The sequence below is a fragment of the Platichthys flesus genome, chromosome 2, assembly GCF_949316205.1.
Source record: "Platichthys flesus chromosome 2, fPlaFle2.1, whole genome shotgun sequence".
NCBI classification, from domain to species: Eukaryota; Metazoa; Chordata; class Actinopteri; order Pleuronectiformes; family Pleuronectidae; genus Platichthys; species Platichthys flesus.
The window spans coordinates 24,884,080-24,907,804 of NC_084946.1; the positions used below are offsets into that span (position 1 = coordinate 24,884,080).

Consider the following 23,725-nt stretch of genomic DNA (forward strand, 5'->3'; position numbering starts at 1 on the left):
ACTGAGACATAAAGTCCAGGAGCAGGGACATTAACAGTGAAGAGCAGGAGCAGGGGGAATGAGTAACTTACAGAGATACGTTGATTTCTTTGACTCTGTTTGTTTCAGTGTAGAGTTTCATTGCCTGAGGCTTCTGTGGCAGAAACCGCCTGAAAATATTGCAGTATTATTTCACGGCCTACATGCGTAATCCAAAACTGTGCAGAGGGAATACACACTTTTTTGACCGGACAAATCTGCACGCTCTATAAATGCATCAAACCCAACAGAGTGGTCTGCATTAACAGGCTTTACAATATGCACCATCATAGGCCCATATTTTTCATTTTCTCAACGCCCCATGCACTTACCCCAGGCGATCCTACCTGGAATCCTTGGACGGTGATGCGCACCGTGTCCCCCACCTTTGCCCGAGTGGGGGACATCAAGAGTTTAGGGCCCTTAGGAGCGGCTGCAATGAGAAAAACACAGAAAAGAAGACAAAGGGACAAAGGTCATTTTACTGAGCATGGAGACCAAATCCTGCCGGACACCTGTTCTGTCACAGAGGGAGAGAGACAAATACAATTTCCTGTCAATTAAGGTCACGGGGCAAGAGGCGAGGGACCTGCGGGCTCTTTCATCCGAAGGACTGTGCTGGATTCATTCCTCCTCGGAGAGAAGGGGAACTAAATTGGGTAGGTAGTCATTACCAGAGGAGAATGAGAGTGTATCGGGTGGAGTGTGGCGGAGGCGAGATAAGGGACACTCCGAGAGCTAATTCCCTCGTCTTGGTGTGGACAGCCTCCTCCCGATTGGCTTCCATTCGGACCCTCTAAAACAATGGGGTGCGAGCAGCAGGAGGGAGGGGGGGGGGGGGGGGGGGGGCAGGCCCAGGCTAATGCTCTGAGATTGCGAGGGGCTGGCGATTGTCCTGTGTTTTTAGTGTCAAGATAAAATGAGTGATTTGCATGAGGTGGAATAGAAGGTAGGTGATTTCATTATGGCTAAACAGCCCACTTTACCACATTAGGGCCAGTGGAAGCTGGCTGGGCACCATCTGAGATGACGAATACTGCCCCCGTTGATATAAGAGCTTCACACGCTGAGCGGTTCCATATGTTGGACAAATGCACCGAGCAGCACCAGCAGTGACTTCTCCGAGCTGCAGGCGTCCGATCAATAAGGCCCCGTGGACGTCCACCCCAGGAATCCCTCAATTAACTTATAAATAAATCACACCACCCAGGAGCTTGTGTTCATTGATGAGTTAAACTAAAGGATAAATTAAAAAAAACAAATGACCTCAATTTTCCGCCATTAATCTGGAAACAAACCGTCCACCGTGGCTAATGAGGCGCGGCCTTTTTCTCAGGCAGCGATTGACTACGAGGCTTCATCAGACTAATGGATCAGGACTCACGCAGTCATATCTGTAAATAGGATTGAGCGGGTGCCCCCCCCCCCCCATGCTCTGCGCTCCACATTGAGGGATCTTGTTATGAAACAGACACAAACGAGGTGGTTGGAGGGAACTCAAGCGACGCTGAGGGGAGGGGGGGGGGGGGGGGGAGGAACAGGCAGATATTCAAATTCTGGGAAAGATGTCCCCATCACCAGGCAGCTTGTTACTCTCTATCAACAAATTAGTTTGTCCCCGGAAAGAATCAATGCAAACTGGTGCAAAGTCCAAAAAGAATTCAGTAACTTTTTCTTCCAAAAGATGAGACATGAAACCTCCCGAGCTGGCAGACGTCATGTGAGCATGGTTTGACATGGATGAATGTCTCATGTCCACGATGGACGGCTTTTCACAAGCCAGATTTGGCATGTCAGTGTGAAGCATCTTTCCACCACCCACACACTAAGGGAATGGTATTTTGAAACACCGGCGCCGTGGCGTCACGCTGAGCTTTGCGAGGCATATGGCCGGGGATAGATGAGGGCCGGTTTTTCTGGGATTTGCTCCAACGTGACAGTTGGTGTCCTACGTCAGCACCTTTGATTAGTGCAGCATGCGGTGTGATTGACACACAGCACCGCCTCCCACTGGGGGTGAGGGTGGCGCTCGTCACCCGCGAGGCCAAACTTCTGCAGCTTGGAAGGAGGCAGAGAGTTAACATGCCCTCCGGGGGGGGGGGGGGGGGGGGGTACCACCCGCCCTGCATCAGGTGTGTTCTTTACACCCAAGCCCAAACATCAACAGGTCGGCCCAGCTGCACCAGCAGACTCGAGGAGTTGAAGGGAACCTGTCGCATTAGCCGGATGACTGGCTCTGCTGAGAGAGAGAAGCTGGGCCAAGAGGGGGGGGGGGGGGGGGGGGCTGCATCATGGAGAGGTCAGTGAGCGCCGTGTCTTTCACAAACTCAACTTACACACAGGACGAGGTGAGGGGACATGAGACAGGTTTGAACCCAACAGATACACAAACGAGAAACACACGACAAACCTTTATTCACACACACAGACACACAGGCATTGACATACATAAAACCATATTGTATATATTCACACACGCCCACCCACACGATCCGCTTAAAAAATACACACACAAACACACACAAACACACACAAATCACAGCCGCCTTCCTTAAACTGAGCATCTGCTCTTTTATTATCCCAGTCTGGCAGAGCAATGACTGGGAAATGTGAGGACGCCCGGATCTGTGTGTGTGCCGCTGCACGCTGCGTGGAATGAGCAGCACACCACTTGTCTACTAACGCTGAATCATAAACACCTTCGCTCAGACCGGAGCAAACAACCGCTTTTTAATTATTAAGCTGCAGCGTGTTCATGAATCCAGGAGCGCAGGATATAGACCTCTGCCTCACGGCCTCGGAGAAGTGCAGCACCTTCTTTCCTTTTCTTTTTTTTTTTTTTTTTTTGGCGCCGGCTTCAGGTTCATTTGTATGGTGAGCACGGAGGCCCCCCCCCCCCCCAATGAATATTCATGAAGTGTAATACAACAGTGGTCGATTGTCAGACTGTCGCTCTGTCTCATGTGGCAATATTAAATCTCTGAAAGATTTATTACTTATGGGTACTGGGAGGACCTCCTTTTCATTTCCTGACCAAACACACCTGAATGAACCAGGAGAGAGAGAGATGTGTGTGTGTGTGTGTGTGTGTGTGCATGGTGAGAGCGAGCCAACTCAATTATACACTTAGAGCTTTGTAATATAAATGTGCTCAGATGAAAAATCAACACGTGCTTCTTCTCCTTTTCTATCTCCCTCTCTTTTCCATGATGTCGGCTGATGCTCTCTCCGTCTCCTCAAAAGAACAAAGGTGGCGCTGAATTAAAGACACGGAGCCGGAGAGCGAGAGAGCGAGAGAGAGAGAGCGAGAGAGAGAGAGAGAGAGAGAGAGAGAGAGAGAGAGAGAGAGAGAGAGAGGCTTGTCAAAATATTAGCACCTTTGACAATTAGCAGCCGTTTCCCAGGACGCGTCCCCCTCAGGGCGTGTCACAGTCAACATGTGAACGAGGAGAGGAGCTGCTAGACTCCTTACTGAGACACTTTGTCTGGAGGAGACAGCTCGTGTCATTCTACCTCCTTCTGATCCGTGCACGTGAGACTCTGCTGCTTTATTTCCATCCACCCTGGCTGGCGCGGTGACAGTTATTAACATTTTTAAAAAACAGACAATTTTCTGCTATGAGCTTCTTTTCCCATTTGCGAAAGGGAAAAAAAAACAATCTATACCAAATGAAAGCGATGTGTTTGAATAAAGAACAAAATGCATCGTGACATCTCCGCGGATGTGATTGAATTATTGAAAGCATAAGCTGCGAGGAAAATCTTTATTCATCTCCTCATCGACAAATCGAATGTGCAGATCAAAGCAAACAATGAACTGATTCTACAAACGACTCTGACAGGGCCCGTGTGAAACCGCATTTGAATTCTCTAGATCGGGGTTTTTTTATTTGGATCTGCACCAAACAGCTCATTAATATCTGTTCACAAACCTATATCACAATGTTAAAGGAAGTGAAATAAAAATGCTGGATCGGCCCCCTGATCCAAATCAAACAGGTTGTCATCGTAATTTAAGATGCTGTAGTATTCTATATCTTCCGTCTTTGAATTTAGATTCTGCGGTTTATCATTTGCTGTTTGTGATTTCACACGGCGTAATTGTTTTGCGTCCTCGTTGTTTATTTGTCCTCTTTGTGAAGCACTCTGTGACGGCAGTTTTGAAAGGTGCTATAAAAATAAAGTCACCTCTATTACTTTCTATTTTAATACACTTGTACATTTTCGCTCTCCCCTAATTGGAATACTTGTGTATTAATGTACAGCTGAAAGCAATCCCTGACAAATTCACTTATTTATCTTGTTTATTTGAGTTAAACTAGCTGCAGTAAACACACAATTAAAAATACTTAAATTGTAAATTGAAATTGTATATTTGTGTGAAGAGAAACACACACAGACTGACGACAGCTTCGTCCTTTGAGTTACCCTGCACGAGATCTTCATCTGGAAAGCGACTGTGCTCTCAGTCTGAGCTGAAGGGGGGTTGATTGAAGAGGAGCATCATAAAGGAGGGGCCCTTCCTCACTAATTGAGACCCTGTAGATTCACCCTATTTACCCAGATACAGGCTCTGGCAGGAAATCGTCTTGGCAAATTGCAAAAAGCACAAGAATTTAAATTAAAACAAAATACCAAACTTTCCTCTTTTTTCTCAGGCTCTGATCTGCAAATGCAGCATCGGGAGAAAACTGCACTAATGAGGAAGATTTGCTGCAACTTCCAGTTATTGAAGTTCAAATCCAAGGAGTCCTCATAATGCAAATGTATAGATTTCTACAACCACAAGTGCCTGTGGGGTGCAAATACAGTGAGCGAGCTTTACTGTGTAGAATTGATTTACATCATTAAAATTAATTGTAATTAAAACTAATGACCTTAACCAAGGAATTTTAAGTATTCACCCGTGTTCGTGGATTTGTTTGTGATTATAATTATGCAAAATTCTTCATAGGATGAAACATGAGCCAAAAAAGAACCTATTACATTCTGGAGATGACCGGGACAAAGGGGCAGATCCAGAAAATGTTCTCATCACTTCAACATCGGAAGATTTTTTTACATATTTCCCAGGAAATAATTGATGGACCTTGTTTCAAAAAAAGTAAAATCTGACAAATTTCGGGGGATTGATTTTCTATGAGTGTTTAAATAAAAAAAATAGACCTTAGTAGAGAATGTTTTTTTCATACAGTAACCAGGCTACAAACCAGTTCCTCCACTGTGAGAAATAAACAGCGGCAACTGCCACCAGCATCTGGCTGAATTAGCGAATATGATTTTGGAGCAGATCTGCATAAGATGCGTTGTCAGAGATTTGTTTTCTGTCCGTGGGGTCATGACTCATGAGAGCGGACTCAGGTTACAGCAGGAAGAGGCTTCCATGCTCTTTGTCTGTTAACACCTTCCTGACATTTTATAAACCTGTTAACGACTGAAGACAGATTCCACACGTCGGCTGCAAGTGACCACAGGAGTGAGAGGGACACTTCTAATTAAACCGGAGGTGGTAATGTGCGATAAAACGCTGACAGCGACACACAAAGCAGCAAGCAAACATGGAGCTGCCACCCCCCCCCCCCCCCCCCGCGCCTTTCAATCACCGCTCGCATCTCCTGGAAGATAACGTCTCTGTTTTACTGTGGCAGGCCGACTTATTACCTTGGATGTGTTAATGGGTTCTGCTGGAAGCCATGTCTGAGTTTGGATTAAAAGAGAATTAAACTAATCAGACAGGGTGTTTGTCTCTTCTGGATCACACACACACACACACACACACACACACACACACACACACAGGCCCCTAAAAGGTAAAGTTTGACTTCTGTGTTTTTCTACGTCACTGCGTCTTTTTTCTGCCTGGACAGTTTGCTGATGAACAAATAAGAAAACCTCACAGTGTTTCTCTCCTTGAAAGGAAAGGTAGAGTCATTTACACTCCTCCTTAAAGAGACTCAAGTTCCAGACTGAGGAGCTCAGAGGCTCATCGAGGTTTTCTGAGATCCGCTCTCCTCCGATATCCCGTTGGTCAGCGTGTCTGGATTCTCGTTTGACTTCTCTAATTCAGTTTGACTCCTTCAATAACGCCGCTGAGTGAACTCATTCCAGCGGCCGACAGCTCCATGAATTGCCCTGTCACTCACTCCAGAGCTTTTTAGCATTTGCCACTAAACTCGCAATCTGCTGCCGATCGTAACACAATTAAGTGGCGTCAAATGAAAACCAGTGTTGTTCTGAGTACGTTAGCAGGGGAGACGTAAGGAGACCCAGTGGGTTTGCAAGGGGATACAGGGAGAGGAGAAAGAAAAGAGTGCATCTCGGGGCTTCTAGGTAGTGACTGTGCTCTCAGTCTGAGCTGAAGAGGGGTGGATTGAAGTGGAGCATCATAAAGGAGGGGCCCTTCCTCACTAATTGAGACCCTGTAGATTCACCCTATTTACCCGAATACCGAATACATATGAGCATTGGCAGGAAATCGTCTTGGCAAATTGCAAAAAGCACAAGAATTTAAATTAAAACAAAATACAAAACTTTCCTCTTTTATCTCAAGCTCTGTTCTGCAAATGCAGCATCAGGAGAAAGTTGAACTAATGATGAAGATTCGCTGCTACTTCCAGTTATTGAAGTTCAAATCCAAGGAGTCCTCATAATGCAAAAGTATAGATTTCTACAACCACAAGTGCCTGTGGGGTGCAAACACAGTGAGTAACACAATTAAGTGGCGTCAAATGAAAACCAGTGTTGTTCTGAGTACGTTAGCAAGGGAGCCGTAAGGAGACCCAAAGGGAAACAGAGAGATGAGAAATAAAAGAGTGCATCTCGGTGCTTCTAGGTAGGATGGAGGACAGATGATGGAGGAAAGCAGTGAGTCCGTGTGGAGGCTACTCACCCAGGGTGACCTCAGTCTGCATGGGCATGGACAGCGCCGGGTGCTTGACCTCGCAGCTGAACAGGGCGTCGTTGTCGAGCTGAGGATTGAGGGTCCAGGTGAGCCGGGCCTGCACCACCACCGAGCCGTCGCTCTGCGGGATGTGAGTGTGGCTGAAGTAGTAGAGCGGGTCCGTGCTGTGCACCCAGCGGGGGAACTCCCGGCTCACCACCGTCTCCGGGATGACCTCAGTGGCCGGGCTGGGCTCGGAGGCCTGCTGGCCCTGGGTGTGCACGCGCTGGGGGATCTCCGTGTAGAGGCGGGCCGCTCGCCCCTCCGGGTCCAGGAGGGAGAGGGAGCGCTGCAGCTTGGTGTCGTCCAGGTCCCGGCTGATGAGCGGCCTGGCGCCTCTCACCCCCGCCGAGCCGCCGCCCTGCTCGGTGGAGGAGGGCAGGGTGTAGGAGATCACCTCGATCAGCTCGCCGTCCCGCTTGAAGTACACCTGAGAGGGAACAAGGAGCAGTTTAGAGAGAGAGGCGGAGAGGAGGACGAGAGGTTTTATAACACTTAGTACGGCTGCTTCCACACATGGACTGAACCATCTCCTGAAATCATACAGAGGGAATGTGTGACAGATTCTCCGGAGCTTTCCCTGCCCTCTCATGAGAACTCAGGTGAGTGGGCGTGTCGATGACTTTTCTAACACAAGACCCAATTTTCTGGACAATTTCTCATCTCTAAAAATGGCTTAAATTTGCCGTGGTAGAATCTGGGACAAAGACACACAAATTGGCAAATTACATCCGACAGCGACTCTTTTCTTTCTTTCGTTCTTTCTCAAACTCTTGGCGGCTACAAAAAGGTGAGTGAACAGTGGGTTCCAACGGGGCGTCTCATTTGAGAACAATCACCTGTTTCCATTATCGAGCCACCACTACAGAAAAGTGCTGAAAAGTGCAGCCCCGTGCAGAGAGGAACACGCCAGACCATGAAAGTATTGATCAGCTTTAGAGGAGGATTTCAGAATTGGCTCGTCTGCTGAGTCGGTCCAGCAGCAGCCTGAGATTCCACTTTCAGGCTTATCCCAGAATATTACAGGAACTTCTCGAGTCTATCAACAATCTCTCACTACGATGGAATTCACTGCTTCCCTTTCAGCACATGACCTGCAGATATTAGCAATAAGGTTTGTATCATCGGAGCCTGCAGTATTGATATACTAGAAACAAATATGGCGTCTTTCTTTTGGGGTTTTTCATTGTTGCAGATAAAGGAGGGGGGGGGGACTAAGCTCACATTTATTTTCAGAGCAACCATTGGACATTTGAATTTCAATTTGCCAAAGATCAGAGAGTCATTATTGTACACACAGCGTTTCCCTGTGTTGTGTGAGGAGGTGGATGCAGCTCGCTTTGATACCGTGCCACCTCTAGGGCCCGGGCCTCCAGTGGGTAAACAGCACTAATGAGTATAAACAAATCAGGATAAGGCCGGGCCCCCGAGGACTAACTCCAAATGATATTTTTATATTTTGCAATCTGGATGGATTCTTTAATCCGTGGACCACAATCCATATTTACAACGTCGAGGGGAAACAAAATAATTCACCTTTAAAAATGAAGAGACGTGTTCTTTCCTCAATTCCACCAACAAATGAAATGATCAGCTCATCTACGAAAAAGAGGGATTTACTATTTTTAAACGCACAGATTCATCAGTTTGATTCAATTCAAACTTTATTCTAACAACTTTTTATTTTTAAACGGCTGATGGATGGAGCTGTCTGTCTGTGCCGGGGCCTCGGTTTTGCTGCGGCTATGTTTGCCGCGACAGATGCAACATCATTATATTACAAGCTGCGTTGTGCTGCCGGGTTGAATCGCAGTATTTATAGCCGACTCTAAAAAGCGTCTAATGCTTTGCCATCAGAGCCGGCTGCTGCACCATCCCCTGCGCGGGGGCCGGGCACCTTGCTCAAAGGCATCCGGGGTTGTTGTGGGTAAACGTGGCTTAAAAATAAATGAAGAAAAAGAAATGACAAAAAATCTTTAACGACTCCTAAAGAACCCAGCCCCCCCCCCCCCCCCCGTACCTGTGAGGCTCCCAGTGCTCTATGGCCCCATCCACCTGCAGTTGGGATGTGACTGCAGAAGTTGGGTGCACCAGAAGTACATTCCCTTTTTGTATGCAATAGATTTTCATTAAATCTAATCAGCTTCCGTGTTTCATTAGGGAATAACCGGGATTAGTACCTGAAGTTTTTCTTTTTTCCACAGTGCCCATCGAGGCTGATAATAAATGACCCTGGTAGGGAAGATTCCAAGGCCTCACAAGGTCTGTTGTTAAAAGATGACTAATGACTGTGCCTACAAGTACCACCTTAGATTTTAATTAGTGGACCTACTAGACTGCACACACACACACACACACACACACACATACACACACACACGCACACACACACACACAAAGACCCACTCATATGCGACAGTGTTATAAAATACAAACCAAAGGGTAAGTGCAGCCTGGTTCCACCGAGGTGCAAGCGGAGGTGCTTCCGCTCTAATTGACCTGATGCTTCACTCGGATTTTAATTTCCAGGCTCGTGTTCAGTGTGTGTCCTCTGAAGAGCGTCCCAGTAGTGACGTCATTTTTCTCTCTGAGTATCAGACCAACAGTTGTGTTACTTGTTGGTTTTTGTTGTTTATCGAAGATTGTTTTGTTGGTTGACGAGGCGCTGGATGGACCAACAAGTGACCACTCATCAGAGACGTCCCCTCAAATCCTCCGGTTCTTCTGCTTCCAGCTATTAACGCTCTGAGTTGCTAGAACAATTTTCTGATATTTTTAATATATAAAATTCAAAACCCACCTATTTAGCTTTCTATTTAGTTTATTATCAAAATGTTATCAGTATTATGCATCTTAATCTATTTTGATTTGGGTGAGGATTATACTTTCTATCATAGTTGTCTTTTCTATAATTGATTGCTTTACAATGCAATAGTTATTTAATTGAAGCTTTTCTGAATTTCAATTTAATTCATTTTAATTTAATTTAACATCCTCAATAACGTATAAAACACTTCAAACTGAATCTGAACCGTTTGAAAGATGTTATATGAATTAAGTTTGATTGATTTAATGATGATGATCATCCCATGGGCCCACCACCTGTGGGAAGACCCGTTGGGGTCGGGTGCGCAGCCACATGGGTGGCAGCGAAGGTCAGGGGTCTCGACGGACCAGACCTGGGCGTCAGAAGCTGGCTCTGGGGAAAGGAACCGGAGCTTGTGAGGGAGGTGGAGCGCTATCAGTTAGATCTGGTGGGGCTTACCTCCACGCACAGTCTCAGCTCTGGTACCGTACTCCTGGATAAGGGTTGGACTCTATTCTTCTCCGGAGTTGCCGAGGGCGTGAGGCGCCGGGCGGGTGTGGGGATACTCATAAATCCCCGGCTGAGCGCTGCGGTGTTGGAGTTTACCCCGGTAGACGAGAGGGTCGCCTCCCTGCGCCTAAGGGTTGTAGGGGGGAAAACTCTGACTGTTGTTTGTGCGTATGCACCAAACAGCAGCTCAGAGTACTCGGCCTTCTTGGAGACCCTGAATGGAGCCCTGTATGGGGCTCCAGTAGGGGACTCCGTAGTTCTGCTGGGTGACTTCAACGCCCACGTGGGCAACGATGGAGACACCTGGAGAGGCTTGGTGGGGAGGAACGGCCTCCCTGATCTAAACCCGAGCGGTCGTTTGTTATTGGACTTCTGTGCTAGTCATGGATTATCCATAACAACACCATGTTCGAACATAAGGGTGCTCATAAGTGTACCTGGTACCAGAGTACCCTAGGCCGAAGATCAATGATCGATTTTGTGATCGTGTCCTCTGATCTGAGGCCGCATGTTTTGGACACTCGGGTAAACTCACAACCACCATCTGGTTGTGAGTTGGATCAGGGAATGGGGGAAATTTCCGGATAGACCTGGTAAGCCCAAACGAGTAGTGCGGGTGAACTGGGAACGTCTGGAGGAGGCCCCCGTCCTAGGTATCTTCAACTCACACCTCCGGCGGAGTTTTTCTGTCATTCCTGTGGAGGTTGGGGGCATCGAGCCAGAGTGGGCGGTGTTCAAAGCCTCCATTGCTGAAGCTGCGGTGGCTAGCTGTGGCCTCAGGGTCTTAGGCTCCTCAAGGGGCGGTAACCCTCGGACACCGTGGTGGACACTGGTGGTCAGGGAAGCCTTCCGATTGAAGAAGGAGGCCTTCCGGGATATGATATCCTGGAGGACTCCGGACTCGGTTGCAGGGTACCGACAGGCCCGAAGGGCTGCAGCTGCTGCCGTGTCGGAGGCTAAGCAGCGGGTGTGGGAGAAGTTCGGAGAGGCCATGGAGAAGGACTTTCGGTCGGCACCAAAGTGTTTCTGGAAAACTATCCGGCACCTCAGGAGGGGGAAACGGGGAACCATCCAAGCTGTGTACAGTAAGGATGGGACTCTGTTGACCTCAACTGAGGAGGTCGTCGGACGTTGGAAGGAACACTTTGAGGAACTCCTGAATCCGAATAACACGCCCTCTATGTTGGAGGCAGAGCTCGAGGTTGATGGTGTTTCGTCGTCAATTTCCCTGGTGGAGGTCACTGAGGTAGTCAAACATCTCCTCAGTGGCAAAGCCCCAGGGATTGATGAGATCCAGCCAGAAATGCTAAGGGCTCTGGGTGTTGAGGGGCTGTCATGGTTGACACGCCTATTCAACATCGCGTGGGAGTCGGGTACAGTGCCAAAGGAGTGGCAAACCGGGGTGGTGGTTCCCCTGTTCAAAAAGGGGGACCAGAGAGTTTGTACCAATTACCGGGGTATCACACTTCTCAGCCTCCCTGGTAAAGTCTACTCCAAGGTGCTGGAAAGGAGGGTTCGGCGAACCTCAGATTGAAGAGGAACAATGCGGTTTTCGCCCCGGACGTGGAAATACGGACCAGCTCTTCACTCTCGCAATGATCCTGGAGGGGGCCTGGGAGTATGCCCATCCGGTTCACTTGTGTTTTGTGGATCTGGAGAAGGCGTATGACCGGGTCCCCCGTGAGAAACTGTGGGAGGTGCTGCAGGAGTATGGGGTAAGGGGGTCTCTCCTCAGGGCCATCCAATCTCTGTACTCCCAAAGCGAGAGCTGTGTTTGGGTCCTTGGCACCCAGTCAGTTTCGTTCTCAGTGGATGCTGGTCTCCGCCAGGGCTGCGCCTTGTCACCAATCCTGTTTGTGATATACATGGACAGGATATCGAGGCGTAGTCGTGGTGGGGAGGGGTTGCAGTTCGGTGGTCTGAGGATCTCGTCACTGCTTTTTGCGGATGATGTGGTCCTCATTGGATCATCGGCTTGTGACCTTCAGCACTCACTGGATCGGCTGGCGGCCGAGTGTGAAGCGGCTGGGATGAGGATCAGCACCGCTAAATCTGAGGCCATGACTCTTAGCAGGAAACCGATGGATTGCTTACTCCGGGTAGGAAATGAGTCCTTGGCCCAAGTGAAGGAGTTCAAGTACCTCGGGGTCTTGTTCGCGAGTGAGGGTACTATGGAGCGTGAGATTGGCCGGAGAATCGGAGCAGCGGGGCGGTATTGCGTTCGCTTTACCGCACCCGACCCCGGATAAGCGGATGACGATGAGTGAGTGATTTAATGATTTCCAATTAGGTGTGTGTGGTCGCGTCAGGTTTTCGTACAAACTTGTGTCATTGTTCTGCAAATCAAACGCACACATGTCCCCGTGCCCATGGAAACAGAGCTTCTTGTTTCTCATTCATTTCGACATCTTCAGTTTCTACCTGTCAACGTTTAGAACTAACTGTCCTCTAACTGTGTGGCTCAATACAATTATTCCATAGAGCAATTATTAAAAATGAAGCACAGGGTTCATTCTATTGAATTTCACCAAGAGAGATCTTTAAATACCCTTGATCTGCATTTACCTCTAAAATCCAATAATGCACCGAGAAGTAGAAACATCAACACAATGATACACAATGACCCCGTTGCGTCTACACCTCTCAGCTCCTGTGGCGACTCGACAACTTGCAGAGGAGCCAAGAAGCCTTTTTTCTTTTTGTTGCTGTGCATTAAAACACGTCATTAGTTATTGCAGCAGGTGGAGGGACGGCGGCTTGGAACGATCCATGCACCTGCTCACGTAGTGTTTGTCGGACAAAATGGCGCTGTGGCACAAAAACACCTGTGTTGGTATAATCATGGAATTAATTCGGTGAGCCCACATAACTGATTTGTTTCTATAAATATCCAAAGACGAGTTGATTCACGGGCGTAAAGAAAATATTGATTAAGCATGTGTGTGCTGTGGCTGAGTCGGAAGTAAAAGCTTTTATTCAGTTGTCGGCTCCGGCAGAACATCGAGCATCAGTTTACCCGTTCACAGAGATCTCACCGGGACTCAATTTGATTCTCACGCCATCTGTCTGCTTGAGCCATAGGAACAGGAATCAAGGAAGGTTCCATCAAAGCCTGAGGGAATGGGACGACTGAGGGCGAGTGAGTGAAGTTGGATTTCAGCGTCTTTCCGCTTCTTTTTTCATTTCCCCCCCTTTCAGCCCTAAGAACAGATCGTGATGAACGTGATGGAAATCCTCGAGACACGGATACAAACGGACAAGTGTAGAAATTAGAGTACTGGAGTGGTTTGAGAGATCTGCTGCAGTCGGGGTTTGAATATGATTTTTCTGAGCAGTCGCCCTCGGTGGCTCATCGGGAGGGTCTGGGACTGGTGCACCCGTAAAACACACAACAAGTACAACGTGCGGTGTTGTGTTGATGACCACTCAGAGCTCCTCACGGGACAGTTTTGACTCTCACCCACTCAGGACCCCTCAGCACTTGAGGAGCTGGGGATCGAACCACCGACCCTCTGTTTAGATTTTGAATGCTTGTATTTTTATTTGTGGTTTTCCAAAAAGACCTGACATTTATGTTGTGTGAGATAAACTAAACTGAACATAACTTTAAGATATACATTTTTCAAGTTGAACATCTTTACTTTTCCTCTTAATATCCCTGAAAAACACACTTGTATAATATCAGTTATTTTTATTGATATTATTGATATTTGTCTACACATCTGCTTGATTGATCTATGGTGCTAGTCTGACTCTCCCTATTGTGATTAAACAGAGACACCTCTAATAGTTTGTATATGGCAGATATTAAGCCTGACCCTGTACTGATATGACCTAAATTTTATATATGATCTTATATTTTGTATTTTTCCATGGATATTTATTATGATATCTACTATGATATGTACAGATTTTGTCTTGTTGATCAACATGACGTGATCTGTTCAACATGGATTGTGGGTATTTGAGGTGGCGACTCTTTTCTCTGTCACAAGTCGGAGCTGGAAACGACTTCGGCAGATAAATCCTTTAGCCTCAGGTTTTGTGGATTTTATCTTTTTCTAACATTTTATGTTTGGTCCATCCAGCTCGCCATCAAAAGATTGTTACTGCATGTGCTGGTTCCAACTTTTGAATGTCCAATTATTGTCCAACTAAAATATTCAAAAATGATTTGCCTGAGTGGAACGAAGTTTTCAAAAGTTATAAAAGGGACTTTGAAATGATTTATGTGGCATTCGCGAATCTTCTGGACAGTTTAGAGCAGCCTAACACAAAGAGAGAGGGAGAGAGAGAGAGAGAGAGAGAGAGAGAGAGAGAGAGAGAGAGAGTCCATGCTGTGTGCACAAACAAAATGAGCCACTCAATCCTCTATTCATCTTCAAATCTGAGCACAAACACGGGGACATCTGTCGTCGCTCTACACTCGCTCTGCCTTCCTCCGAGCCACCTAATAATTTGCTAAAAAAATCTAATTCAACTCATTTCCTTGTTTGACAGGCAGAGAGATAACATAAAACATCACTTCTTTCATTCTGATTAAATGGCGAAGCGACGACTGATTAATTTTTCCAAAAGTGATTACAAAGCTGCCAAGACTGACGCTGAGGACGTCTCTCAGTGTGAGACATGTCTCCAGTAAACGGCTGCGTCTCACAAAGTGACACGGGCACTCGGGTTCCGCTCCAGTTGCCTTTCATTCGTTCATCCTAGTATCGACAAAAGAGGATTTTTCCCCGATGCTCCAGAATAAACTAAAACGCTTATAGAGCAGCACACTGACCCGATCTCTAACATGGCCGGGAATGCAAGCTGGAAATATTTCAAACATATTCTCTCAGGATTAAAAGTGTATTGGAGGATGCATGTGAAGTTTCAAAATAGCGATAATGTCCTCAATCAACAAATTGGCCTGTTAGTTTATGCAGGCTTGGAAAGTGCTGCTCGCTCTCATGTAAAGAGGGGATGTTGTTTGTGGCTCGGCTGTCACATTGTTCTCTTACAGACTCTATAGCTGCACCGAGTAAAGTGGTTATCAAACACGCCTCTTTGATAAATACTCCATTGTCCAACGTGTGCAGACAATGAACGCAGCACTTACTTCCCGCTGTAATGAAAGACGAGGGATGTAATTCTGAGCAGTGGCCTCGTGCACAGTTCCATGGCAGCGGGGACATTAAGCTGTGATGGCTTGTGATGGGGGGGGGGGGGGGGGGGGTTCTGCATGTGTGTCAGTGAATAGACGGTGATGGAAGCACCTGCACTCCGCTGTGCCAAGCCTTCCGCCCCCCCCCACAACCTCGAAACCCTGGCTTTTGAAAAACTTAACAATCGCGCTATGGTCCACGCACACACACACACACACACACACACACACACCTATATGTGCAGCTGCAATTAATCACGCCGGTGTCAAAGGGACGAGGTGGTAATTTTCACGGTGACAGAGTGATTTCAATGAAAGAGAAGGAGCGAGAGAGCGAGGGCAGAGAGAGAGAGAGAGAGAGAGAGAGAGAGAGAGAGAGAGAGAGAGGCAGCCTGAACTATGACTTCATCAGCTTTCCTTGGAATTATTAACTGTCATTATCTTGCCTCTTTTCAATCAGTGCTTGCTTGTACTCCGAGGATGTTCTAATGAGTGGCACTGGGAAGCTATTACCGATATGTCAGCGGCGTGCTGGAGTGGCGTCAGATGCAGACACGTCTCCAAACATAATACCACACTCTCTCTCTTTCCACACATGAGGTCCATCGCACATCCAGCTCTCTCCAAACTGCACCAGGGGGAGGTTGGCATGTTGGGTTTCTCCAAAAAGTTAGTGAGAGAGAAAAGCTTCTGAAAAATCTGATGTGAAGTCACTGATCTCTTCCTCGTGACCAAGTCAGCATTAACTTTTCTCATGAAAGAATACCAGGATGAAACATTTGACATACTTAGATGATTTTAGGCAAATTTACAGAATGCAGAGTCCAGGAAAAAGGATATTTCTCAAAATCATAAATCACAAACCCGTGAAACCAGAGTGCAAAGTGTTGTAGTCCTTCTCACACAGGAAGTAACCGCCAACAGAATGATGTTGATACCGTTTGTTTGTTTGTTTGTTTGTTTGTTAGCAGGATTGTCCATAAACTATGGTTAAACATAATTCAATAATTTTTGTTTTTAAAATACTCGTTACAGCCTCTTCCTATGTTAGAAAATAAATAAACCAGTAAATAAACACAAAAAGCAAAGCTACCCATGCCGCCACGTTGGCTGTGCTCACTGTGCATATGTTTATCTTTGATTCATTCAAACAAGCAGACCTGCAGCAGAGTTGGATGAACTTCATTACTTTCATTACACTGGATGCTGGGAGGATGCAAGAGGGATGTTACATGTCTTTGTGTGGAGCCGAGGCAAATTGATCTAAACAGACACAAAGCTCACGTCTCTGTTTAGTGTGAAAAGCTCTCGTGTGTTTCTTTTGTTTGTGGAGGTGAAGTCAACGCTGCAGTGATCGGAGACAACAAGGCTCCGAACACAGCGGTGACAAAACCCTGATGATGTTCACACGTGTACACAAAGTCCAGAGCTCAGGTCCACACGACAAACGAGAGTCTGACACACAGATGCAGATTTTCCCCCTCTCACTCCCCCCCACCCCCCCGCTACACAACCTTTTTGATGTGGGCTCATTATTTTTCATTCCCAAAACACGTATTTTTAGGTATTAAAATGCAACAGGTAAAAATAGAGATTTTAGAAATATCTATGCGAAAAATGTGACGGTAAAAATATCATTTACAGGAGAAAGATTGTGTTGCCTCGGCGGCTGTTTTGTTTTAATGACTTGAAAGGATTGGAGCTGATCTGGGCGCAGCCTAATGAGCAGCTCTCATCTTTCTACCTATTCTCTCTCTCTTCCCTTTCTGTTCACTGAAGATGAGAATCTGCATCGTTTGTGTTTTCTGGAATCAGGAAACAAAGCAAGCTTTTTTTTAATGTCTGGGAAGAAACGCTAACTTGACCAAATCCTTAAATAGTCATCTGTGTTTTATCTGTTCAGCTTTTCCTTTGAGCGTCGCGGGGGGGGGGGGGGGGGGGGGGGCTGAAGCCCGGCTGACTCTGGGCCCTGGTTTCCACTTCATCGCAGCGCTGACACATGGAGACAAACCGTCCACACTCACCTTGACACCTAAGGGCAGTTTAAAGTCTCCAATTAGCATCAATCTGCATGTGTTCGGTCTGTGGTTGGAGGACGGAGCACCCAGAGAAAACCCACGCACACACATCCACCTTCTCTGAGTCGGTCTGAACTCTTTTAAACAATTACTTGACGTGTACTTTGTGTTTTTATTTTGGTCATTGTCTTATGCACTAACATGGAGGAGGCAGGATTCATGACCTGTACTGCAGTCAGCCACCAGGGGCTAATCAAGATGAACTGGCTTCCCTTTTGGGGTCTATCATGTATTTTGCTTTATTTGAACAGACTATATTGTACAGCGTTGTTTACAGCATTGATCAACGGATAAATGCAGGTTTTAATAAATATTTATGACAATTGATTTATTGTCAGTTTCAGCGTTTCCTGATTTCCATAAAGGACTCATGACCCAAAACACAAAGATGGTCTATACAGGACAAAATCCACGGCAGATGAATTCATGTACACGCGTCACATGATCGAGAAATTTATATTCAGTTCATCGAGGAGCAGATTTATTTCACTAACAGAAAAACAAAGGTGTTTGAAATGCGGGGGAATGTTCAGCAGCAGTTAAACGCCGGCTGGATGAATCAGGCCAGTTTCTCTTCCAGTTTCTGATGTGACATTGAAAATAGAGCTGACAACAGCTCGTTCTGCCTCGAGCCTCGGGGCAGCGGCGCCCACAAAGACTAAATGAGTTTCATCAAGGAGGAGAGGCGGCCGTTTGAAGTTTGCAGTCACATAACTGGAGCGGCGTCGTTCAGGCAAACACTTACAAACAGGACAATAATGAGGTTGTGTTGTTTTTTTTACAGCGTGACCACAGACACCAGCGTAAAGAGAACAAATGGTCACAGTTAGAGTTTATATAAACCTAATCATATATTGATAACGATTAAGAAAGATGTCACACGTGATTTTATCTCTCTATCATACAAATGTCCTGTGACAAGTCGTCTGAAAGTATTTAATTACAGTTTGCTACCGAGTGAAACTGCAGTGATGTAACAGGGAAACTCTAGACAACCTTTCACTGAGGGTAAACCAAACAAAAACACGAGAGCAGGCTTCACCTCTCAAAGGACTCCACTCTTTTCCGGTATCAATTAGAAATTAATATTTCCTGCTACATTGAATCAGATCTCAAAGGAGATTAAAGAGACGTTAGCAGGACTGAGGGCGTCTGGTGAGTCTGGGCTTCGGAAATCAATCCATGAAACCTGTCAGAGTTTGTTTACCGAGTTTTGATTTAGTCCAAAAGTGTAACGCAACTTTGACAGGCCATGGTCAACTCCCCACTGATGCAAAGTAACTTTAGAGTTGGAAGAGCTTTCATTCTCACTTTCTCCAGATTGGCAGAGTTTGCCTCATTCCTTGCATCATGTCAGTGTAAACACTGTGTGTTTGTCTATAGGATCCAGAACAAGTCTAACGAGCAACTCTGGAATGAGTCTTCATCCAAGCACGAGCTGCGAGATGCTTCAGCTCGAGTCCTGAGATGTTTCTCTAGCTCCAACAATGACTCACAATCATGAATTTAGCAAATACTTTAAATGCTTTTAGCACAACGAACATTAAACAACCTCCACTCTGGTGTTTCTGCTTGTGTCAGAAGGAACCTGTTCACAGGACTGTGTGAGTGCGTGTGCACACTGGACTTGACTCTCTCTGATGAACACATTATTGACAGGCGTTGATCCCATCGCGAGACGTTGCGTGTCCCAGTCCAGGAGCTGGTCACGATGAAGGACGCCCTCGGGGCGATGCAAAGATCCGAGGATTTCCTTGATGGGCGTCACCAGCTTGTTCCTGCCCTGCTGCTGCTGCCTTTAGCATCAGAGCTGCAGTTTGACACAATCAGGAGGATTTGATACCCCTGGTTTTTTTATATATATATATATATATACATATGTACCGTCAGCCGTTTTCAGATGTTTCATCGCTTGACGGAATAAATCACCTGGGTTTGTTCCAGAGGTGAAATGAATCCTGGGAGAGTTTGACCCTGAGACTGATCCACCGGCTGTTTTCCAGGGATGAGAGGACCGGAGGAGCCTTTGAAACGGTCCTGCTTGTCAGCTCCTGAATCCAGACACAGCTATTCTCTAGTTTTTACCCAAAGTTTTAGAGTAGGTTGGAATGATGAGGAGGGGGGGGGGGGGGGGGGCGATGGTCTATTTTCTACTTCAAACCTCTCTACCTCCAGTGTCCCCTCACTCAGACAACACCTGCCTTCGCCCCGGCTACACACCTGGAAAGAATCGAGGCGGCACGGCTGTGATGCTATTAGGGCCGGGGAAAAAAAAGAAATGTCACCACAGACAGACACCACCTGCCCTGCTGCTGCGGGAAGACGTCTCTCCGGGAACACACTTTGTCACAATGACACACACACACACACACACAACCCCTCTGTCACAGCTGGTATTCATCAACACTGTGACTTGGCCAGTGACACAGAGACGGTCCGGGTCCTCTCCGACCGGCTGAAACCTCTCAGATCTCTTCTCCTCCATTAAGCCTTGGGCGGGGGGGGGAGAGGGATGTGGCAGTTCTGAGCTTTAATGGCTTAGGGCTCCCTGTGAAATCACAACGGGGGGGCGGGGGAGCGGGGGGGGGAGAGAGAGAGAAGCTCCCTCCGCACACACCATCAACCAGGAAGTACTTGGGAAACAGAAATCATATTCACCTTGTCTTCACCTCTCACTGGGCTCATAATTGCATGAGATAGGCGTGCTCAGGGTCTGGAGTCCATTACCGCAACACCCATGGACAATGATTAATGAGCCGGTGGGAGCAAACAGCCAGAGACGGCTGCTCTCAAACAGCGTCGGTAAGCTCGTCTGCCACGACACGGAGAAACACACGCCTCGCGTATCTGCAAGACCTCGCTTTTCTCACAAGTTGAGAATAAAGGTGCATGTGGTTTGTGTGCCTCTGTGTGTGTATGTGTGTGTGTGTACTTGTGTGTGACTGCATGTGTTTCTGCAAGAGAGAGTAACGCAACAATATTGTGTGTTCGATCATTACTATCGTGTCGCGGTGATTAGATGAATCACTCTGAATGTGACCATCAATAAAACTAATGTCTCTGTTTCCTAAATCTGAATCCACCTTTTTAACGACTACACATCGCACGGCTAAATTAGTGCTGCTAATCAATCACAAGTCAATCTGCAAGGAAGGAAACAGCCACACAGGTGGCGGCTTGTTTGCATGTGTGTGTGTTTGTGTGTGTGTGTGTGTGTGGCATGTTGTGAGCGGAATCCATGAGCATTTAATGATGATGTATAGATTAAGGATCGAGCCGCTGTCTTGGTCATTTAGAAAATCTCTTAAAGCGACACAAGGTCTTTTTTATACCTTGAAATAACAAAATTCCTTTTTGTTGTTACACAAAGAGGGAATCTGTGCATAGTGATGCCTTAGAAGAGGACCTTGGCAGGGAAATGGAAAAAACATGTGAGTGCCGATAAATCTACAAAACCCTGAGAAAAGATCAACAACATCCACTTCAGGTTCTTCCCCCACGTGAACACCAGGGGGACAATTAGTGGACGAGCAGCATTGTGTGTCTTCAGTGTGGCTACTCACCGATGGGGCCGGTTTCCCCCCCTTCGCAGTGCAGACCAAGGTGAAGTTCTGGGCTTGGTATCGACTGAAGGGGGCCGGAGAGTTCTCTGCCACCACTGATATGTTGTTTGGAGGTGCTGCGGAGGGGACAGGACAGGAAAAGCTTTCGTCAAACAATATTCCAACAGACACACAAAATGAAAACCCGTGCACTGCAGGGTTTGCTCTGAGCCGGCGTGTCATCTTTGGGTTAACCACATAGGTGGAGCAGCGGTGACAGCGGCAGCAGCAGGAGCGAGAGCCGGGAACGTGCCGGGCTCAGATGTTTAAAATAAAAACCGACTCAAACAAATCCTCACACCGGCTTCATCCTATCCACCTCTATCTATTTTTCATAAGAACGCGTGAAACCCGCTGAGAGAATCTCCACTCAAAGTGGAACCTGAACGGTCGGGACGGGATGTTCAAACTCCCCCCCCCCCCCCGGCTCCCGAGAGTCAGACGAGGCAAATAAGGTAGAAAAAGCTCATACATATCATGTCAGCAGCCCTGTGTGCGAATCCCTCCAGGGATCCCAGCACATATGTCACTGCAGTGTAAAGAGACAACATGTGATCGGGGCTTCACAGTGTTATAGAGGAGCGCGGGGGGGGGGAGGAGGAGGAGGAGGAGGAGGAGGAGGAGGTAAGAAATGGAAAATCTACAACATCCAACCAGAAAACCCGTCTGTTCACCATGCAGCACTCTGCTCCTCGTACAGCGGCTTAAATATGAATATGAATACTTCTTTCTTTTTTTAAGAAGCAGAGTATTACCTGTGTTCTGTATATTCAACATGCCTTCTCATCATGATGGGGGGTTTCATGCACCACTGTGCGTTGACTGGCAAATCACTTCCCTCCACGTTTGACAGGGGAATTTAACCTGACACCTCCACCTCAGCTCTAATCGGAGGAAGAGGCCTTTTCTTTTTTTTTTTAAAGGAATAAAGTCACAGTTTCAGGATCAGTTAGCCGCTCTATAAGATGGGGTGGGGTGGGGTGGTGGGGGGGGAGGGGTCACGCAAGGTGCACTGGCTTCTTCACGTGTCACTTTTATGTGTAAATCCATCAAGCGGTTTTAAACAGACATGTCACAGCAATTAATTGATTAAAGGCAAGAGGAGGGGGGGGGGGGGGGGGGGTTAGCTCCTGGCCTGGGCGCCTCCGTGTTTCCACACCTCTTAATTGCTTATTGATGGGATTCATATGGTTGTAAATTAACCTCAGAACCCCCCATTAGCTCACTGACAGGCTCGTCTCCACCTGGCATGTGATAGGCTGTCAAGAGGTGTCTGTTCCTGTCCAATCAGGCTCAAGTGCTCAACGCGGGAGCCGTGTCAAGTGAAGTGGCTCCGAGTGCGAGGACACTAATAGGCAGGGAATAAAAATCAGAGCAGTAAAAAAAAAAAAAAAACAGCTCCATTGATTGCCTTATTCCATGAAGCAGTGGAATTGTGTGAAGACTGGCAGATTCAATTTCCCCATATTAGCGAAAAATCTCCTAAACACCAAAACCCACAGACAGATCTCAGGGAAATCCCATCATGAGATTAAAAAAATAACCACTGTCAAATTGCATGTTTCCCGCTCGACCGACCGGTATCGATAACCCCCCCCCCCCCCCCCCCCCACCGAGTGAGCGCTTCTGAAGCTGTCGATGCTCAGTTGGGTTTGGATCAAATCGCTAACACAGACATGTAAACACCTGGATAAATTATTCCTCAGTCCAGTCGAGTTAGTTCAGGAGGAAGCTGCGTATCGATCCTGATGCTCCACTGTTTTGTGCGGTGTGTGTGTGTGTGTGTGTGTGTGTGTGGGTGTATGTGGGGGGGTGCAGGGATAACCCTTGGCAAAATATTGAACATGATTGGAACCAGGACCTACCGGCGCAAAGCTGCAAACACAACAACCCCCGTGCAGGATTAAGAGGGTTGTCTGCGCTGATGGAGTTTAAGCCTTTTCATACCTCCATTAATTGCAGCTCTGTCTTCGCCCACTTGTAAGAAGGTTGAGCTGTGTGCTGCAGGACGAGTGTGTTAAACGGGGGTGGTGGGGGGGGGGGTTCTGCATCTCGGTGCAAACTGAGGCCTGCATACCAATCACTTAAAAAAAAAAAAAACAGTATATAAAGTATTAAATGATTAAATCTATGTGATGCTAAGTTTAAATGTAGTTACTAGTTTGATGGACAGACTGTGGAAGTCTTTGGTGAGAAGATCGGAAGAAGCTAGTGACAGAAAAAGATTTGTTACCAACTTAATTATTTAGAATAAAATGAATTGATTTGCAGGTTGTATTAGAATAATCTCCTAAATATAAGTTGCACCAAGCTAATTGAATTGTGCCTCATCAATAAAAGTGTATTTTTCTAAATTGGTCCATCAATTGTTCTTTTCTTTGTCTCCACCAACCGGTCTCTCTCTCCAATAAAAGTGTATTTTTTCTAAGTTGGTCCATCAATTGTTCTTTTCTTTGTCTCCACCAACCGGTCTCTCTCTCCCCGTCTCCTCCTGAGTTATGGCGTCGAGTAATCACCACAAATCTGTTTTTGCAGAACATTATGATGTCACGGTGAAGCTGACCGCGCTTTGATGTGAAATGTCATCGCTTCATCATTTTTATCCAATCAGACATTTTTTGGTTA

At 46.8% G+C, this 23,725-nt stretch overlaps 1 protein-coding gene across 3 annotated transcripts in view; it reads right to left on the reverse strand.

The window, feature by feature from the left end:
- igsf21a (immunoglobin superfamily, member 21a) overlaps positions 1-23,725 on the reverse strand; it is a 170,556-nt gene that overhangs the window by 12,252 nt on the left and 134,579 nt on the right. For 2 of the 3 annotated variants that reach the window (XM_062407678.1, XM_062407670.1), the window contains 3 exons: positions 21,062-21,177; positions 6,908-7,388; positions 351-451 (listed from right to left, as the gene is read on the reverse strand). In XM_062407678.1, coding sequence (XP_062263662.1) covers positions 351-451; positions 6,908-7,388; positions 21,062-21,177 — 698 coding nt within the window. The remainder of the gene's footprint in view (positions 1-350; positions 452-6,907; positions 7,389-21,061; positions 21,178-23,725) is intronic. The other variant, XM_062407689.1, reaches the window with a different exon arrangement.